This window comes from Haliotis cracherodii, unplaced genomic scaffold (genome assembly GCF_022045235.1).
Source record: "Haliotis cracherodii isolate W230 unplaced genomic scaffold, xgHalCrac1.p SCAF_12, whole genome shotgun sequence".
Lineage (NCBI taxonomy): Eukaryota > Metazoa > Mollusca > Gastropoda > Lepetellida > Haliotidae > Haliotis > Haliotis cracherodii.
This window is the reverse complement of record NW_027266267.1, coordinates 22,676,110-22,693,312: the sequence shown is the minus strand read 5'-3', so window position 1 is coordinate 22,693,312 and position 17,203 is coordinate 22,676,110. Positions and strand designations below refer to the sequence as shown.

General features: G+C 44.1%; 2 protein-coding genes across 2 annotated transcripts; one reads left to right on the top strand and one right to left on the bottom strand.

Annotated features, from left to right (window-relative positions):
* The first annotated feature begins 880 nt into the window (after positions 1 to 880).
* Positions 881 to 2,056, top strand: LOC139457186 (QRFP-like peptide receptor). The gene has a single exon (XM_071238606.1). The coding sequence runs from the start codon at positions 881 to 883 to the stop codon at positions 2,054 to 2,056; it is 1,176 nt and encodes a 391-aa protein (XP_071094707.1).
* Positions 2,057 to 16,190: 14,134 nt separating this feature from the next.
* Positions 16,191 to 16,757, bottom strand: LOC139457185 (protein TonB-like). Its single transcript, XM_071238605.1, has one exon. It carries the CDS (start codon positions 16,755 to 16,757, stop codon positions 16,191 to 16,193), a length of 567 nt encoding a protein of 188 aa, XP_071094706.1.
* Positions 16,758 to 17,203: the final 446 nt, after the last annotated feature.

Here is a 17,203-nt window from a genome sequence, read left to right as displayed (position 1 = left end):
ACGAACTGGGTTTTTTGTCCAGGCTGTTTGCTGTGTATGCTGTACATATGTTTATAACGAACAACGGTTATAACGAAGTAAAATTAGTGGTCCCTTTGAGTTCGCCATAACCATAGTTTACCGTATGTGGATCGAAACCGATCTTGACTGATACCTGAATTCGCTCTTTCAATCAACTGAAAATATTAGGCACAACCAATGCTACTTCCGCTAGCGCTATTACCGAAAGCTTGAGTTTATTTGGAACTGGGTCACAAAAGAATGAAGGGAAACCAACTGTGTTTGCATGTTATTTTAAAAAAAAAAAAAATCTTTATTCACATTTCAAATAAAATACAATGTGTAGCATTTCATCAATTATACATTATTCAAAAACAATCCCTTTACATCAAACTTTTGAGACATATTGCAAATAAAGACAATGATAAAATATGATATCGTGCTAGTATTCTTTGCTAGGATCGAAAAGTCTGCGGAAGGAAGACCAGAACTGAAAGAAATCTGTATAATTGAAATTTGAGAGAGCAATTAACTTGGTCATATTTTAGTATTTAATAACTTCACGTTGAATATGATTCAAATTTAGCTGAAAACCCTTTCGTGATTGTTTAAACACAATTCATTGGATAAGTAATATAACTACATTGAGAGAGTTGTTATTCTTCCCTTTAAATCCAAATAAAATATTCTCTTAACAGAAGTCTACCTCCTAGGTACGCTACGGAAATATCATGCCCAATAAATTCTAAACCTGTTTCAGATACACCTGACCGGCTGATCATCGAAGGCTAAAGAAGCGGACTAAGGAGTCCTTTTGATGCGGCCAAAACCCGTTTGACCTCTAACCTTCGACCGTTTCCTTATGTGATCAAGGTCAACGATGGCGGATAAAGACGGACACCCTGTGAGTGAAAACTTTCTGAGGGACCTCTTAAACCTCACAGACAATTACTCCGAAACAAACCTCCTTGGTTACTATGACAACATGAAGGATTATTCCAACTTTCTGGCCGATTTGGAAAATGACCTATACCACCACAACGAACCGTTCACCATTGTACTCATAATATTCTTCAGCCTCACCTTCCTGCTAGGAATTCTGGGAAATACGTTCGTTATCCTAGTGGTTGCTAAGCACCGGAGCATGCGCACACTCACCAACGTATTCTTCCTCAATCTGACCATCGGTGACCTCCTCGTCGTGTGTGTCTGTATCCCCATCACTCTCGGCAGCTACGTCTACAGGGACTGGGTGTACGGGGAGGTGTTCTGCAAGGTCACCCCCTTCCTCCAAGGGACGGCTGTTGGAGTCAGTGTCCTGAGCATGCTCTTCATCAGCATCAACAGATACTTTGCCATACACATACCTCTGCGGGCTAAAATGTTATTCACTCAAGGGAAAGTCGTTATGATGCTTCTTTCTGTGTGGATCGTGTCTTTCGGGGCGGTATCGCCTTTGCTGTTCGTCAATAAGATTACGACTTGGGGAATTCCGGGATTATTCGAATCCAGGATCTGTGAAGAGAAGTGGAATGAGATTGAAGATAAACAGTTTTACAATTTGTTCATGTTTATAATTCAATTCTTGCTTCCCCTGGCTGTCATGTGCGGGACATATATCAAAATATCATTTACCCTTTGGAAGGAGGATGTGACGCTCTTCAACAGCGCACCTTCCGGTAAAGCTCAAGCAGACCGGATATTACGTCAGAGGAGGCGGACAGTCAGGAACCTGATGTTCCTTGTGTCGCTTTTTGGCCTCTCTTGGCTTCCATACTACATTGTCAACATTTGGCTAGACTTCAATGTCGAGTCAGAATATGCTACCTCTGTGCTCAATTATATATATCCTGTAGTGCAATTACTCGGCATTTCTAACTCGACTCTCAACCCACTCTGTTATTGTTTCCTGAGTAAGGGTTTCAGGCGGGCTATGACGAACATGTGCTGTTTGAAGAAGACTAGGACCTCACAAGGCACGTCAATAATAGTCCGCTATAAAATACCTCTCAGTGATGACAGTGGCTTTGAGAGTGTAGAGACAGTATTGTCATAGACAATTAGGTTGTCACTTCCGTTGTTAACAACAAGAAAACACCCAACTGCAAGTGAGATGACATTAAATGTGAGGTTTCATAAATACGGCGTTGAAGCAGACGCTCTGGTTTTTAACAATTAACTTTGACAACGCTGAATTCATTTGGAGTTGAGGTTGGGTTTGCATCTAGAGTTACTCTATGTTTCTTCCTTGACCCGTGAAGATCCAGGGTAGAATGGGTCTTCAGCAACCCATGCTTGCCGTAAAAGGCGACTATGCTTGTTGTAAGAGGCGACTAACGGGATCGGGTGGTCAGACTCGCTGACTTGGTTGATGCATGTCATCGTATCCCAATTGTGTAGATCGATGCTCATGATGTCAATCTCTGGATTGTCTAGCCCAGATTAGATTATTTATAAACCGCCGTCATATAGAATATAGCTTAGCCTTAGGCTTTTAATCTGGGGTTAAGCAACCAATAAACAAACCAAAAGATTATGTAGGAGCATGGCGATGGAGTTGATGGACCAGATTGTATGGCCCTATATCAGAATGGTCTCTGGGTGCATGGAAATAAGGCCATGCTTCTCTCGTTCCTTTTTAACGGCCAATCAATCCTTAATATTTGAAGAGGGAATCTTTCAGGATACAAATAAAGTCGAAGTTGAAGGCACCAACGTAAATCCATCGAGTTATCCGAAGTTCGTCACAACCAGAAATGATGAATAAAGAAGGAATACACAGGGACGAAGCTTGTACATCGAGACAAGTTCGACGAATCAATGTTCGACACAAATGTGTTTGAATTGAATACCAGTACAGTGTACATGTAGAAGTAAATCACAGTGTCACAGTTATGTCAAGTATTCCAGTTTAACCTGAATTATATAACTGAACGAAGAAATTCCTGTTAACTTGCAAAATAGATTTACCCAAGGGTATGCCTACAATGACACTCCACATGCTGCAAGTGATGTTCAAAGGAGCGGAGTCTGTACACTAACATAGCCTGCCCCACTGGAAACGGACTGTCATCCTGGTTCTCGACCTGCGTCAAACTGTTTTCCATGTATACCAGAAAGGAAAAAACTCATTAATAATCATTTAAACGTGTTCTATAAAAGTCATAAAATGGGGGGTGATATTAATAAATGGATCCCGCCATGTTTCGCCATACTAATTATTCATATGACAATTGCAATTGCCCTTAAAACCCATAGGAAGAACAGAGATGGACGTAAGCCTAGTGGTTCAAGTGTCCGCCTGTTGACAAGAAGACCTGGTTCAATTCAGTGGATGAAGTGGCCCAGTCGTCTAAGGCGCCGCAATTCGCTGTGCAGAGTTGCGTCCCTTGGGCACGCCAGAAACCTATGATTGTGGGTTGGAATCCCGGTTCGCCCCGATTATGTTACTAGGTTTGTCAGCACCATACCCGTGCTCGTGGGTTTCACCGAAGCGGTAAACGTCTGAGACCTGCATCACTTCGGGCTTTCCTCCCACATTAAGCACACTCACTCACCCACCCACCCACCCATCCACCCACTCACTCATTCACTCACTCACTCACTCACTCACAATGTTACTCATCAGCCCAGGAACTGTTTCAAAATTTGTGAAGTATTTGTGAAGTGATTCATGTTATCATGTTGTCTTTACAAAGTTATATATTTGCTTGTTATACAAAAGAGATATATTTAATAATAAACTATGTTTCATCAATACAAAGTATTTGTTGTCGATATCAGCTGTGACTTGGACTGTTCAGGTTTTTTCCTTCGGAGAACAGCGTCACGGGTGGCCCAGTCGTCTAAGGCGCCGCAATTGGCTGTGTTGCCTTCCATGGGCACGCTAGAAACCTGGGATTGTGGGTTTGAATCCCGGTTCGCCCCGATTTTGTTTCTAGGTTTCATACCCGTGCTCGTGGGTTTCAAGAACGTCTAAGACCTGCATCACTTCGGGCTTTCCTCCCACAACAAGCTATTCACATCACTGAAATTTGTATGTGAAAATTATTGTCTTCTAACTTCGAATCCCGGTTCTCCCCGATTTTGTTTCTCGGTTTCATACCCGTGCTCGTGGGTTATGCTCTATCCATTTGACCAAGAGGCGACTATGCTTGTCGTAAGAGGCGACTATGCTTGTCGTAAGAGGAGGCTATGCTTGTCGTAAGAGGCGACTGTACTTGTCGTAAGTGGCGACTATGCTTGTCGTAAGAGGAGACTATGCTCGCCGTAAGAGGAGACTATGCTTGTCGTAAGAGGCGACTATGCTTGTCGTAAGAGGCGACTATGCTTGTCGTAAGAGGCGACAATGCTCGCCGTAAGAGGAGACTATGCTTGTCGTAAGAGGCGACTATGCTTGTCGTAAGAGGCGACTATTCTTGTCGTAAGAGGCGACTATGCTTGTCGTAAGAGGCGACTGTACTTGTCGTAAGAGGCGACTATGCTTGTCGTAAGAGGCGACTATGATCGCCGTAAGAGGCGAGTATGCTTGTCGTAAGAGGCGATTATGCTTGTCGTAAGAGGCGACTATGCTTGTCGTAAGAGGCGACTATGCTTGTCGTAAGAGGTGACTGTACTTGTCGTAAGAGGCGACTGTACTTGTCGTAAGAGGCGACTATGCTTGTCGTGAGAGGCGACTATTCTTGTCGTGAGAGGCGACTATGCTTGCCGTGAGAGGCGACTATGCTTGTCGTGAGAGGCGACTATGCTTGTCGTAAGAGGCGACCATGTTTGTCGTAAGAGGCGACTATGCTTGTCGTAAGAGGCGACTATGATTGTCGTAAGATGCGACTATGCTTGCCGTAGGAGGCGACTATGCTTGTCGTAAGAGGAAACTATGCATGTCGTAAGAGGCGACTATGCTTGTCGTAAGACGGGATCGGGTGGTCAGACTCACTGACTGGGTTGATGCATGTCATTGTATCCCAAATGCGTGGATCGATGCTCATGATGTCAATCACTGGATTGTCGGGGCCATACTCGATTATTTACAGACCGCCGTCATATAGCTGGAATATTGCTGAATGCGGCGTTAAACAACAAACAAATAAACGGAGCGGTGTACCATCTAGTTATCATAATTCAAGGCAACGATCACAGCATCCCAACTGAGGGACTGGGTTCTGGAGCCGGAAACGACGAGACGAAAGAATTATGGGAAATCATTGCACAATTACGTCCCATGCAAACGTTTGTTGGCTATTTCAACAGATGCAAACAATTTGATGACGTCTTACCTTTAAAAGCGATGATCCCACAGGAACTCGTTATTAGTCAGTAAATACAAATATATACCCCTTATATGTTAGTAGAGATAGGGGGTAATCTATTTTATTTACTGACCAATATAACGAGTTCCTGTGGGTGATCCTTAGCAAACTCAGAGTAGCTTATAACAAGCATGTACACATTCGTATGCACGTGGGGGTGGTCGGGTAGCCTAGTGGTTAAAGCGTTCGCTCGACACGCCGAAGACCCGGGTTCGATTCCCGACATGGGTACAATGTGTGAGGCCCATTTCTGGTGTCCCCCGCGTAAATATTGCGTAAAACCATACTCACTCACTCACTCACTCACTCACTCACTCACTCACTCACTCTTATGCACGTGACTCTTATGCACGTGACTCTGATCTGTGATGCAGTTCCTATTTTGACTTTTTTTAAACTTGGTTCTTTACTTTGTTGTCATGTTTAGAACAAAAAGTAAATAACTTTTCCCGGATAATAGGAAACTGGCAACGGGGATATTAAAGTATCTGTTTCCCTTATCTTGTGGTGATAAACAGTCTCCAGTTTCATATTCCTTGAACATCTTTCAAATTACATGACTGACTACTAGACTGTCTTCGGTTTTTTTCATTCTTAAACTTTCTAATGTTGGATTTTTGTAAAATATGGGTAAAATTAGCGAAAAGGCATTTTTTAGAATTTTAAATGAAAATCAAAGAAATGATAAAGTTGTTTACCCAAAATGAATTTCTTACGCATGTTTGTTTGTTTGTTTGTTTGTTGTTTAACGCCTTACTCGATAATATTCCAGCAATATGACGGCGGTCCATGCAGACGTTAAGGTATTGTAACGACTGCCACTTTGCGAAACCCAGGAGCACGGGTATGGCACTGAAGGACCAAGAAACAATTATTATCTAAAGGGATGCTTGGCCCCACGTTAGCCATGGCTATAGTGTGTCGGTTCACCATTAGGTGATGCGGTTAGTTCATCTATGAGTTATGGCCTGCTGCTGAGGTTATCTTTGCTTCGTTTTTTGTGTCTTGTTTTGTTTGTTTGTTGTTTAACGCCGCACTCAGCAATATAACAGTACATGCCGGCGGTCTGTTCAAAATCGAGTCTGGACCAGACAATCCAGTAATTGACGTCATGCGCATCGACCCACGCAGTTGCGAGCCAAGATGCCAAATGCCAGATGCCTTAAGTCGCCTCTTACAAGCATAGGGGGGCATGGGTGGCCAAGTCGTCTAAGTCGCAGCGATTCGCTGTGCAGAGTTGCGTCCCTTTGGCACGCCAGAAACCTATGATTGTTGGTTCGCAGATTATGTTTCTAGGTTTGTCAGCACCATACCCGTGCTCGTGGGTTTTACCGAAGTGGTAAACGTCTGAGACCTGCATGACTTCGGGCTTTCCTCCCACATTAACGCCGCGATATAACTGGAATACTGTTAAAAGCGGCGTTAAACCCAACTCACTCACTCTTACAAGCATAATCACCTTTTCAGCCAAGCATGTGTTGCTGACGACCTATTCTCTACCTGGATCTTATCGGGTCTGCTGCTGTTACCTAAATGACGTGTAGTGAATGATCACCTTCTAACCACAATCATCCATTTAGCAACTCACGCAATGTGTGAATGAAACAGTAGTGTTTTACCTGTTCAATTACTGATTACACCGATAGTGGATGAGTGAGTGAGTGAGTATGGTTTTACGCCGCTTTTAGCAATATCACGGCGTGGGACACCAGGTATGGGCTTCACACATTGTACCAATGTCGGGATTCGAACCTTGGTCGTTGGCGTGATGAGCGAACGCTTTAACCACTGGGCTACCCGACCGCCCCGGCATGCGGATGATCTCCTGAGTTGAAGTAACTCAGACGGCCAATCTCACTGTGGGTTGTCACATCAACGGCAGAGAATGGCCACTCTCGATTATCTGCCGAAACAGACCCCATTGGGTGTGTGAGTAAGAGCGTGTTTTACGCTGCTTTGAACAGTATTCCAGTTATTTCACGGCGTGTCTTGTTGTGTGTGTGTGTGTGGGGGGGGGGGGGGGGGGGGGGGTCTTAGACGTTTACCACTTTCTTGAAACCCGCGAGCACGGGTATGAAACCTAGAAACGAAATCGGGGCGAACCGGGATTCAAACCCACAATCCCAGGTTTCTGGTGTTCCCAACACAGCCAATTGCGGCGCCTTAGACGACTGGGCCACCCGTTTTTTACCCAAAATGAATTTCTTACGCTTGTTTGTTTGTTTGTTTGTTGTTTAACGCCTTACTCGATAATATTCCAGCAATATGACGGCGGTCCATGCAGACGTTAAGGTATTGGAACGACTGCCACTTTGCGAAACCCAGGAGCACGGGTATGGCTTGAAGGACCAAGAAACAATTATTATCTAAAGGGATGCTTGGCCCCACGTTAGCCATGGCTATAATGTGTCGGTTCACCCGTGACGCTGTTCTCGGAAGGAAAAGAACCTGAACACATGAACATGTCTTTTGTCAATGACATAAACACGCAGGTTTCAGATGTTTCCCCACGAGCACGGGTATGGTGCTGTGAAACCTATAAACAAAATTGGAGTGAACCGGGATTCCAACCCACAATCATAGGTTTCTGGCGTACCCAGGGGACGCAACTCTGCACAGACGACTTGCCCAACCGTGCCCTTTCCTTTGAGCGTAGGAGGGAAAACAGCAGTGAAAATTAAATGAAACACAGTCAAACGATGCTTCCGTTACGTGACAGTTGCACGTGCTAAGTTGTTTCAGTTTTGGCTGGTTGATTTAGTGTTGCATCGAACCCGAATGATGTATTTCGATGTTCACTCTTTCACCTGCCCAGACCAGCATTTATACAATAGACTTTCTGTTGATGTTATAGGCGTCGAACATTCACTCACACACTCTTCACCTCAATCTAAAGAACCTTATATAAAATTAAAACCAATATTGCCCTGCTTCCTGTTTGAATAGGATTTATGTGTAAAACAACAAATCTTTTGAAATAATACAATGGCAACGCGTTCTAGAGATACCTTTAGCAACTGACAAAGTAAACCGCTACACTGCTTCATATTTCACTGAATGTGCTTTAATATGTATTACTGGGGGACACGGGTGGCCAAGTCGTCTAAGGCGCCGCGATTCGCTGTGCAGAGTTGCGTCCCTTGGGCACGCCAGAAACCTATGATTGTGGGTTCGAATCCCGGTTGGCCCCGATTATGTTTCTAGGTTTGTCAGCACCATACCCTTGCTCCTAGGTTTCACCGAAGGGGTAAACGTCCGACACCTGCATCACTTCAGGCTTTCCCCCCACATTGAGCTGACACGCCGCGATATAACTGGAACACTGTTAAAAGCGGCGTTAAACTCAACTCACTCACTTAATATGTACTATTACCGTGTGGAGGTTACACTGTGAGCGTCATATCCTGGCAAAGATGCTGCCTTAAACTGCGGACGTGGATAGAGCCCCATACAGATGTCTGTTATTATCGGTGAGGAAATTGCCTTTCAAGAAACACTAGGGAGATGATTCAAATTTGTTTCCTTAACCTTTCGGTGGCCATGGCTTCGAGTGGATGTCCTTCAGAACTAATGCCACTGCCAGACATCATCCAGTGACATATCGCCTCTCCCGGGGTACATACTGCATTTGTCTGTTGCTAAACCCGCCCTCAGCAATATTCCAGCTATAAAATAGCTGCCTGTAAACATTTGAGTATAAACACGACAAACCAGTGGTTGATATCATGAGCAACGTCTCACGTCGTAGGGGTACATTTGACAAGCAATGAAACTTTTCCCCGAACCCTATCCATAAATTATCCTTTAACGACCAGCGATGGTCGTTGCTTGACGCCGCAGTGCCACGTCATGATCTTAATGCATTCTTTAGGTGATACATTATTTCCCCTGCCAGGAGATAATTAAGTGGATTGTAAACACATGTTTTTATCATCGTCCTGAACAGTCAGTATACTGTGTCTGAGTGAGGCATTCATGTTAAACTGTGGCATGGTATCTCAGCGGGCTAGCACTATAAAACCGGCATTAGTCTGGACTAGTACAGTGAGGTGAAGCACACACACACACACACACACACACACACACACACACACACACACACACACACACACACACACACACACACACAAACAAACACACACTGACAAACACACACACATACCTACACACACACAAACAAACAAACACACACACATATACACACACAAACAAACACACACAAGAACACACGCACACGCATACACACACAAACACACACACATACACAAACACACATACACAAACAAACAAACAAACACACAAACAAACTAACACACAAATAACACAATACAGACAAATATTAATCAAAATAGAGTAAATACAACGTGAGGTATTTTTTGACTGAGGACAAGCCATCCATCTAGAATGCAACAATTCAATTACGAGGCTGTTAAACTGTAAAAGTGTCACTTAAGAATTCACCAGTCTCATTACACACTAACACGTGCATGTACGTCGCTATATATACCCCATTTCACCTCACGTCAAAACATGACTCAGAGGTAAGCATGAAGTTTAAAATATCCACATGATCGTGACGTCCGTTGAAGCAGGTATTTAGATACATCGACTTATCGATCTTAAGAAGATCATTACAAAATGCTTCCTGAATCCGCTTGTGATAATTGACCTTTGCCAAGGGATTATATTACCCGGGAACCTAGAATGAGTCAGTCGTGATCATAGCTTACCATGACCGTGTACATTGTATACTTTCGAGGCACAGCTGTCACGTACGTAGCGTCAGGTTACAGCTGCTGCTGACGATGCTGGCAATCTGATCACTGAGTGCAAAGAAAACCAGTGAAAAAGCGGCACCTGGTTTTGAAGTCGCCTGTAAGTATGACGTCTCGAACGTCCTCGGTTTAATAAACATGTAAAAAAAAATCTTCTTCTTTGAGGGTGGGGGTGAGTGAGTGAGTTGGGTTTTACGCCGTTTTTAACAGAATTCCAGTTATATCACGGCGTGTCACCTTAATGTGGGAGGAAAGCCCGAAGTGATGCAGGTCTCAGAAGTTAACCACTTCGGTGAAACCCACGAGCATGGGTATGGTGCTGACAAACCTAGAGACATAATCGGGGCGAATCGGGATTCGAACCCACAATCATAGGTTTCTGGCGTGCCCAAGGGACGCAACTCTGCACAGCGAATCGCGGCGCCTTAGACGACTGGGGCCGCCCGTGCCCCCTGGTTGATAATGTACATAGAAAGTAGTTGGTATGGATGCGTGAATGGGTACAGGTGAGGGTATGTTTGAGGAATAGGGTATGGGTGAGGGTACTGAGGGTACGGTGTGGGTGAGGGTTCGGATGTGATTGAGCGGTTGTCAATGAGGGTTTGGATGTGTCTGAGTGAGCGGGTGTGTTTGTGGTTTGAGTAAGCTGCTGTGAGTGAAGGACTGGATGTGGGAATGGATGTGGTTGTGTGTGTATAGGATGCTTGTACGGGGGATATTATGAATGTTATTATCATAATTATTATTAAATGTGGAGTGTATATATGTAAAATATTGTCTTTTAGTGTCTCGTAGGCTATTTTGGCCCGTCGTTAAATTTTAACATTCTTGCCTTGTCATTTTATATATACAGCGATGAAACTATAATAAAATTTTCTTCTTCTTCTTCTTTTTCTTCTTCCAAGCAACATTTTATGGTGTTTATATTTCCATAAACCTGAACACAAATAGGCCACACCCAACAACAGACTACTGTCTTCTTATTGGCTGATCATTAAGTGGGCGGGGCTTGTGATGCTTTATTACGCTAAACGATGTCACTGATTTCGTGTCTTTGGAAACAACTTTGTGTGTTAATGATTAAATAACCAGTCTGCGAAATTGTTACTGTTGCCTTATGTATTTATAATAATTAATATCTATATATTTCATGCGTTTTAGAGATATAAACCTAAAACGCGAAGTGCACGCTTTGCGCTAAGCGGATTTACAGTGTGCACAGCTATTTCTTTAGTACGTGCCTCCATAAACGAAAACAATATTTAATTTGAGTCAATTTTTAAATGAACTTTTAAAAACTCGTGATCAGTTCATGAGTAACAGATCTGATTTTCAGCCTAAACAACACCTAAACACTTCACCATAGTCTAAACATGTTTAGAATATAAACACTTTTAAACATGTATTGAAGTTAAACATGTTAGAATTTACACATTTAGGACAAAAGGCAAACCATTGTGTATTTTCCTCATAGCTGAACATGTCCAATCCTTTACACTCACAATTATGGGACAAGGAATGTGTCAGGTTTGTGTTTGTGTGGGGTCTAAACATATGTTTTACAGTGTAACAACTAATGATGCACAGTGCACCCTCAAGTACGATACTTACTTGTTGGTGCATGTCATCGTATCCCAATTGCGCAGATCGATGCTCATGAGTTCAAACACTGGATTGTCTGGTTCAGATTCAAATATTTACAGGCCAACATCATATAACTGGAATATCTGTGAGTGTTTGGTTTTGTTGTTGTTGTTTACCGCCCCACTCAGCAATATTCCAGCTATGTGACGGTGGTCTGTAAATAACCGTCAGACAATCCAGTGACTGACATCATGAGCATCGATCTACACAATTGGTATACGATGACATGCATCAACCAAGTCAGCGAGTCTGACCACCCGATCCCGTTAGTCGCCTCTTACGGCAAGCATGGATTGCTGAAGACCTATTCTACCCAGGATCTTCACAGGTTATGATCAGTGAGTCAGGTTTCACTGAATATGAAAATATCAAAGTGGCGTGAGCAGGGCACGACATACTCTCTCTGCCCTCTTCACTGCCGGCTGTAATCACAGCTACCGAATGCTGCCACTTGTCCAGGGAAAAAACCTCCCAGAAGCGGAACACATGTCTAATGGGATATCGATGTCTCGATGGATTATTTTAGAAGGAGATATACAATGGCCGAGAGGCAATAATCACAACCTAGATCACTCGACCCAGACAGTGAGAACATACATTCAATAAAATTCATTCTGTATCCACAGAAAACATGAGTGTAAAGAGACATAAACCGTTGGTTTCTTTGTGTGTTGTTTAACGCCCCTCACTAATATTCCAGCTATGTAAAGCCGTTTTGTACAACAGAAGTTAGTTGGTTGGTTTGTTGTTTAACGCCGCACTCAGCAATATACCAGTTATATGACGTCGGTCTGTAAATAATCGAGTCTGGACCAGACAATCCAGTTATTAATATCATGAGCATCGATCCACGCAAATGGGATCGATGACATGAATCAACCAAGTTAGCGAGTCTGACCACCCGATCCTGTTAGTCGCCTTTTATGACAAGCATAGTCACCTTTTACGGCAAGCATGGGTTCCTGAAGACGTATTCTACCTATATTACCTTTGTAAGCATTGCCCTTCAAACCATTCCTTGCTATTTGTACTGTGCTGCTATTATTTTTCATTACAATTTTTAAACAAAGTACGAACAGTATTCTGCAAGGAAAAAACAGTATCGTATGGCTTGAGTGTATAGATTGTGAATGCAGCTCCTGCAGCAATAACGGAGCATAACTCTGCACTGTCTAATTGTCATTGACTTGAGCTTGGCTGCATGGTATTTACATGTTGCGGGCAGGGAGCTGCATAATGATAGTATGGGAGGGGTTGGGGTTGGGGGGTAGTTGGGGGTAGGGATGGGGTGTGTGTGTGTGTGTGGGGGGGGGGGGGGGGGGGGGTCTGCGATTGGGTGACCCAGTGGTTAAAGCGTTCTATCGTCACGCCAAATCAATGGAGCCCATTTCTAGATCTTGGGTCCCCGGCGATGATGTTGCTGGTGTATGGCTAAAATCGGCGAAAACATATCCACTTCACAAAACATATCACTCACTCACACACTTACTCACTCACTGTGATAACCTGGACCACTTCGAACACCTCGCCTCGTTTGGAATCAACGCTGTTGGAAGGATGTGACGCTATAATATCCAGTTCTCGTCTCGCCTAATCGCTCTTATACTACTGGGAACGCAGGTCCAAATAATGACTTCCATGCCCTGTCTTAATTCTTATAAAACTACTTTTCTAGCAACAAAATGTAATTGTAACAGTCTCCTGGTTCAATTAAATATATGAACAGCTCACTCGTACGAGAGAGGAATCCATAGTTCACCTGGAGTCACGAGTTTCTCTCGTCCACGTGACTATTTCAGTACAAAACTTCGCTCGTCACGCCAATGTGTGAAGCCCGTTTCTGATGTTCCCCGCCGTAAAAGCGGCATAAAACCATACTCACTCACTCACTCATTACAGAACATTGTTTACTGACAGTATTGAACCCATTAAAGATGCTGCTCATATGAAAATGTTCACCTCATTCCTGACAACCATATGGACATGTCTCAAAAGTGCCATGCTGTACGATCCTAAATATGGGACGGATTAGTCGGTATGTGACTTTCAGTATTACAACTCCATTTTCATAATCATAAGAAATCTCAACTGAAACTGGATCTGAATGTCTGTCACGATCGTTATCATTCGTCACCATTCGACCTTTTCCGTAACATGTAAGGCATGTTCCGAAATGACACGAGAAGTCACGAATGGATCAGCCATGGGTGGTATTTTACCGTATAGGGATATTATAGGTCTGCTTCAGTCGGTAATGGCAATATACGTACATGGCCAGTCCATATGGAGTAATGAGATAAAAATACAAAATATTTTCTGTTTTGTAAAATATCATGTGTGTTTGTTTGTTTGTTGTTTAACACCGCACTCAGTAATATTCCAGCTATATGAGAGCGGTATATAATTAATCGAGACTGGATCAGACAATCCAGTGATTGACATCATGAGCATCGATCCACGCAATTGGGATACGATGACATGCATCAACCATGTCAGCGATCCTGACCACTCGAGCCTGACCACCCGATCCCGTTAGTCGCCTTTTACGACAAGCATAGTCGCCTTTTTACGGTAGGCAGAATTTGGCGGTTAAATGCCATAAAACATTATAAGAAAAAAATATATATAATTTTCAATATCAAACAGGCTGATCAAATTTGAGTTAAACTCAAGACAGCTGTTTGAAAGACTACGACGTTGAACACTGTAAACCAGACAATTGTAACCCGTATTGTCGTTGGCTAGGTCGTGATCAGGCGGAATCAGGCGGTGTGTCTCGGTGGTTAATTACTTATGCTGTATACATTCACGTCTGGGACCTTTACCATTTCCCGCTGTGCCAAAGAAATGGTAAGATCACGCTAATATGCTTCGTCCTACCTTTGACTGTCATCAGTAATTATTCCGCTTGTTCGGTCGATCGATAGCCACACTAGAGAACGGGTTTCACCGGCCCACGTGAAATAATCCTTGCGCCGACTTCTTTGTGCTAATTGTTAAAACTTCTTCTGTGTAAGACTTTTAAGACACCATATTTATCTATCGTTAATAGTTTGATTAAAATTGTATTCTTAAAATTAAGAACATATATAGCTAACTTACATGTTCACTTGAGTGGCTTAAGCGTGGGGGGTACGGGTGGGCCAGTCGTCTAAGGCGCCGCGATTCGCTGTTGCGTCCCTTGGGCGCGCCAGAAACCTATGATTGTGGGTTCGAATCCCGGTTCGTCCCGTTTATGTTTCTAGGTTTGTCAGCACCATACCCGTGCTCGTGGGTTTCACCGAAGTGGTAAACGTCTGAGACCAGCATCACTTCGGGCTTTCCTCCCAGATTAAGCTGACACGCCGTGATATGACTGGAATAATGTTAAAAACGGCGTTAAACCCAACTCACTCACTCACCCAAGCTGATGGAAACTGCGCGTCAAAACGCAGCCATGGTCGATTTGCAATGTCTTAAACGGCATTGTTTTCACACTTGTTCAAAAAATTAATGTCAAAAAGTAAAGCAACCTGCACGCGCAAGTTATGGCATTCGTAACTCGTGGTAGTGGCTATAAAAAGGCAAGTATAAGCCAATACTTTGTCATTCAATTGTCAACATTTTTCAAGTTCGAAAATGCCGAGACTCAGTGCTGCCGATCGGAACATCGCCAATGGACGTTTCCAAAGAGGGGAATCGCAGTATTCAGTTGCACGTCACTTCAACGCCCACCACAGCACCATTTGCCGCCTTTGTGACCGATACACACAGTTCAATTCCACTGCAGACTGTCCGAGAACCGTCCGACCAAGAGTTACCACCCTTGCGCAGGATCGTTACATTCGACTGTTCCACATACGTCATCGCAATGCCACAGCTACGGAGACTGAATATTTGTATCTATGATATTAAATTCAATATATCGACTATATTAGGTACAATAAATTTACTAAAAATCTACCTGTGCGTTTCTTTTTTTGGGGGGGAGAGTGTATGTATGTTTGACGCAATGATCATGGACCCGTGAAGATCCAGGGTAGAATAGGTATTTAGCAACCCTTGTTTGTCTCCCCCCGTGAAGATCCAGGGTAGAATAGGTATTTAGCAACCCATGCTTGTCTCCCCCTGTGAAGATCCGGGGTAAAATAGGTATTCAGCAACCTATGCTTGTCTCCCCCCGTTCGTTCGTTCGTTCGTTCATTTGGAAATTTTACGTGCGCTTTCCGCGTTTAATAAATTACACTTTAGCGTATGTCGCACACGAGGAAGCACTTATACTAGTGGGGAAAAAAGCGTAATGAATAAAGGTGCGACCCAAAAAAATGTAAATGGAGAAAAGCCTAATGTAAAGAATCTAAGGGGCTGGGGTTTGGCTGGGTGGGAGTGGGTGATAACAAAAATTAATAATATGGAAAGTTTAGGCTTGGGGTGTGTGTGTGTGTGTGTGTGAGGAGAGGGGGGGGGGGGGGGGGGGGAGGTGTCAAGACGTGGGAAGGCACGGCGTTGCGGGCGTGCGTGTGTGGCGACTGGAGGCTTTACAACGTACTGCCGCTGAGGAGCCTGTGGGCGATGTGGCAGGTCCTTGAAGCGGGCCAAGTGGGGAAGCGTCCGGGGAGAAGATGCTTCTCCTCTTTCTCTTCTTCCTCCCGTGTCCTGTCCCCTCAGGCGAGCGAAATGGCTCCTCCCCTCTGGATTCGAGGGGAGCGAGTTCAGATGCTGCTGCTGGGGGCGGTGGGTTGGTGGGAAGACTCTCCTCGATCTCCATGGCGGAGACTGGTGGAGTTTTCTTTACCTTGGGCGGCCTGGCCTTCTGTACCGGGCGTGGTGCAGCAGGGGTAGGGGCCGGGGTGGGTTTCTCCTTAGGCTTGGTCTTGCCCGGAGCCCTGACCAGAGGCCTTTTCCTTTGGCCTAAGTCAAAGAAGATGGAGAGGGTAGAGGGGTTGGACTCATAGGAAGTCCTGAGGGAGTAGTCCCCAACCCTGTAAGCCAGCAAGGGCTCCAGGATGGAGACAAGCTCCCTCGGAAGTGACAAGGTGATGTCTCTCATTATGGCTAATGAGCTGGAGAGCAGGGAAGGACACGTGTGCACGATGCAGTGTCCAAGCCGAGATGTCTCCCCCCGTGAAGATCCAGGGTATATAGGTATTCAGCAACACATGCTTGTCTCCCCTGTGAAGATCCGGGGTAGATGGGTATTCAGCAGTCCATGTTTGCCGTAAGACATTTTCAAATCGACTCTACGACCACCATGATGTTATATTTCAAATATTTTTAACTTAATTTCACTAGCTGTTACGGAAACCTGTTTGTTTGCAACACCGGGTTGAATGGGAACAATGTGTGAAGCCCATTTCTGGTGTCCCCCGCCATGAAATTGCTGGAATATTGCTAAAGACAGTGTTAAACAATACTCATTCACTCACTCAAACTCGACGAAATTGCCATCTCTCTTCAAGACGTCGGCAGTATTTATGAACAGCAAATAGTTTTTTA

Bases quoted from the DNA above. Each gene is read 5' to 3' on its own strand.
- LOC139457185 (XM_071238605.1), bottom strand. From the start codon at position 16,757: ATGAGAGACATCACCTTGTCACTTCCGAGGGAGCTTGTCTCCATCCTG.
- LOC139457186 (XM_071238606.1), top strand. From the start codon at position 881: ATGGCGGATAAAGACGGACACCCTGTGAGTGAAAACTTTCTGAGGGAC.